Source organism: Vombatus ursinus, unplaced genomic scaffold, assembly GCF_900497805.2.
Source record: "Vombatus ursinus unplaced genomic scaffold, bare-nosed wombat genome assembly UNPS02014781.1, whole genome shotgun sequence".
NCBI classification, from domain to species: domain Eukaryota; kingdom Metazoa; phylum Chordata; class Mammalia; order Diprotodontia; family Vombatidae; genus Vombatus; species Vombatus ursinus.
The window spans coordinates 11,320,015-11,327,141 of NW_020954559.1; the positions used below are offsets into that span (position 1 = coordinate 11,320,015).

General features: G+C 36.9%; 1 protein-coding gene across 1 annotated transcript in view; it reads left to right on the forward strand.

Annotated features, from left to right (window-relative positions):
- Window positions 1-654: 654 nt before the first annotated feature.
- The window catches only part of LOC114046150 (testis-expressed protein 29-like), a 20,757-nt gene continuing 14,284 nt past the window's right edge, over window positions 655-7,127 (forward strand). Inside the window, exons 1-2 of the mRNA XM_027866403.1 lie at window positions 655-769; window positions 1,851-1,961. Coding sequence (XP_027722204.1) covers window positions 655-769; window positions 1,851-1,961 — 226 coding nt within the window. The remainder of the gene's footprint in view (window positions 770-1,850; window positions 1,962-7,127) is intronic.

Here is a 7,127-nt window from a genome sequence, read left to right on the forward strand (position 1 = left end):
ACTGATTGCATTTTTTGAGATCAGATGGTTGAGGAGAATTCCCACACACAAAGAGGAAATGAGACTTGATTTTTAAAAAGAGTGACAGCCTGAATACTATGTTTAGATCTTAAATACAGATACACAGCTGAGAATTCTTTTATTCCTTTTTTTTGCATTGTAGACGAACACGGTAATTTTTTGGTGAAAATAAACTTTAGTTCATTACTGCGAAGGAAAATGAAAAAAGAAACAACATCCAATGACCCACTTTCCTGAGAGTGTTGGCTGAAATTAAATGATTGATAAAACATCACCTACAATTAATATTTAGATATATTTGCTTTGGGGCAACAAGGTAACACAATGGTTAGAATGCCAGCCATGGAGTCCTGAGTTAAAATCCAGCTTCAGAAACCTACTAGCAGTATGACCCTGGGTAAGTCACTTACCCCTCTTTGCCTCAGTTCCTCAACTGTAAAATGAGCTGGAGAAAAACATGGCAAACCACCCCAGTATCTTTGACAAGAAAACCCCAAATGGGGCCATGAAGAGTTGGATACAACTAATCAACAACAACAACAACAACAACAAATTTGCTTTATGAGTGAAGCAGCTAATGGTGAGTACTATATCCTCCTACTTACTCTAGTAGGGGTAAAGTAGGTAAGGGGAATGGAATTCTATGGCTTTCCCTGTAGCACCGCCTGTTCCCAGGATTCCTTCCAGATGCTGGGTTATGAATCTGTAACTGAAAAGAAGCTAGGACAAGCTCCTCCTAGGCTGAAGGGTTTGTCTTGTGGCCACTCAGCTAACCTGGGAGGGAGGGATGAAATTATGTGAGGGAAATGGAGTCACCATTCTTTAGGGAGGAGAGGACTGATTAAAGGAGTGCTGTATGGAAATTGTTCAGAGTCAGAGCAAAGCTTCTGGGATGATGATGATAGGGGTGTAGGGAAGGGAGGTTCATAGTGCAGGGAAGTCAAGACTGCCAGATATATTTTGGCATGGACCTGCCAGACTGATACAAGTGATGCTTTGTTCCAGACCAAATTAATATGGGTTTTGTTTTGTGAGAAAGTCGTTTACTCTACACAAGTTTCTTGCAGTGTCTTCTATTTGCTCTTCCTGGACCTGGTGTTTATTCCTGCTCCTTTCTCTGACAATCCATTTCAGCTGCTTTACTTAGGGTTTCTTCATTTTGGACTTCTTATTCATAGGCCAAATCACTGTTTCCCACTCCCAGTTTGGGGAACCAAATCCTTCTGGATAAAAATGTTTCCCTTGTAATGTGTTGAAAAATGATCATTTGCCAAGAAGTGTCTCTGTTCATTTTTCTTCCTTTAATTAATCTTCTCCTACAGTGCTTTGCACATTCATTATCTTTCTTCCTTCTTGTCAAAATGGTAATAAAACTTGTTGTCCTTTTGACACGGCCTAAAAATCCTGAAATAATCCACAGCCCATGTTGATAATTTTAACTTACTGTATGCTTAAATGTTGAATTAATTATACATTACAACTTGAACTCACCAATCTAATTGTATTAGTTCTTTGTTTTCTACTTTGCTTTGTGGAGTACTATGCTTGGCACACTCTTTAACTGAAATATATTATCTTCTTAATCATTAGAGGACTGTGTATTATTCTGTATAATTAACTTGACATTATTTTCTTCAGAAATTTAATTCATTCCAGATCTTGGTTTCAAAGTGAGATTTGTATGATGCATAATTAACACAACAAAAAAATCCCCCAGAAACCCACAACCTTCCCAGTAACTGCTTCCTCCAGAATAAAATTCAAAGCTTCTATGGAGTTCAAGACTTTGTTTTCAGTGATTACAATATGTATTTATGTGTTTGTTGCAGTATGTGACATTCCCCTTCTTGACATATGTGATTACAATGTCTCAAGAGACCAGTGCAAGAAACTAGGAGGCTGCTTTTTAAAAGAAGTCTGCTATGTAAAAGCTACTCCAGGTAACTACTTTATTTAAAAGTTGGTCAACTATGATTAGAAAAGCAACAACTCAGACCCAGATGGGGTTGTTAATTGCCCAGAAAAGTGCCTGTGTTACAGAAAACTGGAAGCATTTTAGCATTCCCTAGCGAATCCAGTCTGGTCAGTGCCTTAAAAGCCTGGCTGGCTTTAAAGAATGTTCAGATCTAGCTTGCTTCAACCTCAAATGGTCTACCGCAATGGTCTTTGTATGTGGCTGAGGGACAGAGAAGGTATGCTTGAAACTTTTTTCTGTCTACTCCCTCTGAAATTCTAATTTTAAGTGGGCAACATCAAGAGTAATTTTCTCTGGAGAATTCTGTCAGTTTGAGTGAGGACAGTGGAACTAAGTGACTCATAAAATAATGAGATGATTAATTTGAGGAAATGATATTTCAGAAAAACAATTTTTGATGATGACAATTTATCATTGTCATTCATCTTACACAAATCCCTAATTTTGTTCAGCTGGAGGCTATATCAAGAAAACCAAAGAGACAGGTCACTGTCTGAAATGCATGTTGTAAGAAAGACATAGATGTGATTCATAATTACAATAATATATGACATTTATATAGGATTTAAAGTTTAAAAAGTACCTTTACATATTACCTTATTTGATTTTACTTGAACTTAACAAGGTGAAATCCATGGGAATAAACATAAAAGTCTTATACTTTGGTTCAATAAATCAACTTCACAGTATAAAATGGAAGCAGATGGTTAGACAGCACATTGTCAGAAAAAGAGCTGGAAGTTTTAGTGCAATTCAAGTTCAATATAAGTCAGCAGTGAGATGTGGCAGCCAATAAAGGTAATAGAGTCTTGCTTCCAGAAATAAGGAGGCGAAAGATAATCCCTCTCTCGTCAGTTCTGGTCATACTCCATCTTTACTTCTTGGTGTCACAATTGAAAGACATTGGTAAACTTGACCGCCATCTAAAGGAGAGAAACTAGCACGGCGAAGGACCTTGAGTCCATGTCATATGAAAATGGGTAGAAGAAACTGGGGAAATCAAGAGAGACAGAGAAGTTTAAACCTTTAAAGTGCTGTCATGTGGAAGAGGGATTAAGGTGGTTTGGTTTGACTCCAGAAGGCAGAAACAAGAAAAGATACAAAGAAGGGTGGAGATACATATATACATACACACAAACTCACACACAAACACACACATATATAAATATGTATATGTATATATGTGTATACATACATATATAACAATGTATGTAATATACACATGTATATATTATACTAGATGTATATATAAAGATAACTATGTATATGTGCACATGTATGAGTGTACATATATAATATGCACATTATCTGTGTATATAATATATGTATAGTGTATATATTATATATGTGTACATGTACAAGCATATACATACATACATACATACATACATACATACATACATAAGAGCTAGAGAATGGCAAACCACTTCAGTATCTTTGCCAGGAGAACCCCAGATGGGGTCATGAAGAGTCAGACAAAACTGAAACGAGTGAACAACAATATGTGTATATATAACACACAATATGTGTATATATAAATGTTTTCCATATATGTATAAATATATATGGAAAATGCCCCTCTCTTCATAATCAGGGCTGTCCAAATATGGAATGAGCTGCTACGGGGAGCAGAGGCGTCCTCCTTCACACTGCTCCTCACACAGGGGCAGGATTACCATTTGGCAGGTATATCCTTCCAGCTCAGGGGCAGGGGCTCCATGATTTCATGATTTCCTCCTTAATGCTCAAATGGGTCTAAGATGTCATTAACATTGGTATTTCCTCCAATGATAGAAATGAATAATCAAATTGTTAGTCAATTACCTCATGGCTCTACTCACTATCCTTATAAATTCCTCATCCAAAATGCTCCTTTCCAAGCTGACACTTCCTTACATCATGGTGCCAGCAACTATTGGCTCCTGAGAACAGAAATCAGCCAATGCTACAAATTAGGGTTTGAATTTACTGTTTTGTTTATTGTCTAGACTAAACAAAGTGATTAAGAAACTGTTAATAACAGAGATTAAATTTAAAAGTGTGTTAAATATTTGTTGGCATAGTGAATAGAGTACCAGGCCTGGACTTAGTAAGATGTTCAGATCTGACTTCAGACATTCACTAGCTATGTGACCCTAGGCAAGTCACTCAAACTCTGTTTGCCTCTCATCTCTAAAATGGGGATTATAATAGCACCTACCTTTTCAGGATCAAATGAGATAATAATTGCAAAGTATTATAAAAATTAACTAACTAATTAATTAATTATTTGCAAAAATGAGCACAATTCCTGGTGCATAGTAAGCTTTATAAAAATATTAGCTGTTATCTTCCTCCTCCTCTTCATATATGTTATCTTTCCTTATTAGAATGTAAGCTGTTTGAGGGCAGGCACTGTCTTCCTTTTTATAGTCATATTCCCGGCACTTAACACACTGCTTGGAATATATAATATTACTTAACAAATGCTTTATCATTTATTCATTCATCCTTATCTTCCACTTTGTGTTAGTCTTATCTATTTCCTTCCATAAATTCATCCTAGGGAGTGTACTCAACATGCTAGGGGTTTCCCTCTTTCCCAGGCAGCTAGGATTATAATAGCATCTTCCTCCTAGGGTTGTTGTGAGGATCAAATGAGATAATAATTGTAATGTACTTAGCACAGTGCCTGGCATATAGTAGGTGCTATATAAATGTTAGCTATTATTATTATCATTATTATTATTATCATCTTGACATTGCAAGGATAATTGTGGAATACATGGGATGTCAGTTATGTGACCATCCTCTTTTTTTCTCATATATGTCTTTGATAACAATTTTTTGCTTTTCCTTAGTAATTTCTACTTTGTGCTGTATGACACTGTGTTCTTGCTCACCGCGTAAGCCCTTTTCCATGGCTCTTTGGTTGATCTTCAATTTAAATTCTTTGAGAACCATAGCATGCTATGACTTGTAGCCATAGAAAAACACCAGAACAATATTGGTATCAAAAAGATGGGCCTTTGTTTCAGGGAAAAGGTGGGAGTCATTAAAATAATTGTTGTCTTTTTCCAAAGACTAAATCATCGCTACTCTTCCTGTTCAATTGTAGGCCCAACTCATTGTCTTTTTGAAGTGTCCTAAGTTCTATAGGATGGCAGCTAGGTGGTGCAATGTATAGAGTGCAGGGCCTGGGGTCAGGAAGACTCATCTTTCTGAATTCTAATCTGGCCTCAGACACTCACTAGCTATGTGATCCTGGGCAAGTCAGTTAACTCTGTTTGCCTCAGTTTCCTCATTTGTAAAATGAGCTAGAGACGGAAATGGCAAACCACTCCAGTATCTTTGCCAAGAAAAACCCTAATGGGGTTCCATAGAGTTGGACGCGACTGAAAAATGACTGAACAAAAATGACAGCAACAAGTTCTCTAGTTTGCGCATCCAAACATAAATTGTAGTCTGGAAAAAGAATTGTAGACATTTTCAGCCACTTGTTTTGTTAGCTTGAACATTTTTGAATCATTATCGATCTCATCCTGCAGACTCCTTAATGTTTTGGGACTTGTTATTGTTGAAAGGAAAATTCTTCATTGGGCTTTCGCTCTGATTAACAGGGAAAAACTCAAGACAAAGAGAATTAACTTAAATTAAAAGGATTTTACTATAAGTACATCAAGGTAGCCACACGTTAACTGCCTGATCACTGAGTATCAGCAGTAGCTTCAAGCTTATATAGTTAACTTAAAACAATTTAGATAGGTCCACCTCAGCAAAAGAGATTGGGAGCTTGCATCTCAATTCCTCCTCAAGATAGGAAGAATGTGACAATTTGCAGGGAAGGGTATGTGACAACAAACTGCAGACTTGGTGTCTCCTTCACCACCACAGCCTCGCCCAACACCGGTTGATAAGTAGGACTGGCAACAATGGGATGCTGGGTCAACATAACTTTTTTTTGGCACTTAATAGTATTCTGTTTTTTCCAATTATATGTAAAGGCAGTTTTCAACATTTATTTTTGTAAGATTATACATCGACATAACTTCTAATACTATCAGCACAATGTCACAGAGGAGTGTCTGGAGGACCTTACCAGTCATAGGGAATCCTTCCTCAACTTGGGCCATGTTCTGGATGCACTTTATAACAGGCAAACTCCTTTGCTGAGTGTATGTCTCTCTGAATTATACCTCAAACGATAATGATAATGATTTTCTAATCAACGTATGTGGTCAGTGAATATGGATATCTCTGCAGTGTAGCTTTTTACAGGACTTTATGTAATTTTTACATACGTTTGAGGGGACACCTCATTGGAGGAGAGCTTTTAAGTTCACATTTTCTTTTCTACAGGTAGCTAGATGGCATGGTGGATAGAACTTTAATTGGAAGTCCGGAAGACCTGATTTCAAATTCTGCTTTGGACTCTCAATAGCTATGTGAACTTGGGCAACTCATTTAACCTCACTCTGCCTCAGTTTCTTTAGCTATAAAATGAAGATAATGATAGCACTCTCCTCCTAGGGTTGTTGTGAGGATAAAAATAGGATATTTCTAAACCATTTTGTAAATGTTAAAGCACTAAATGAATGCCAACTATTATTATTATTGAATCAAGTGCATTTTAAAAAAGAAACACAGCTCTCCTCCAATGAGGTGTCCCCTCAAACGTATGTAAAAATTACATAAAGTCCTGTAAAAAGCTACACTGCAGAGATATCCATGTTCACTGACCACATACGTTGATTAGAAAATCATTATCATTATTGTTTGAGGTATAATTCAGAGACATACACTCAGCAAAGGAGTTTGCCTGTTATAAAGTGCATCCAGAACATGGCCCAAGTTGAGGAAGGATTCCCTATGACTGGTAAGGTCCTCCAGACACTCCTCTGTGACATTGTGGTGATAGTATAGACTCTAAGACTCTAAGAAAAAACACCGTCTGTTTTCTTACTCTCATAAAGAAATCCTCACCTCAGGGGCCAGGCTCTTTATAACATAGAAGAACCAATCAGCTAAGTGGTTCTGATAGGCATTGTTTGTTGTTTATTTATTTGTATGCCTATCTATGCATCCATCTATCTATCCATCCATCCATCTATCTATCTATCTATCTATCTATCTATCTATCTATCTATCTATC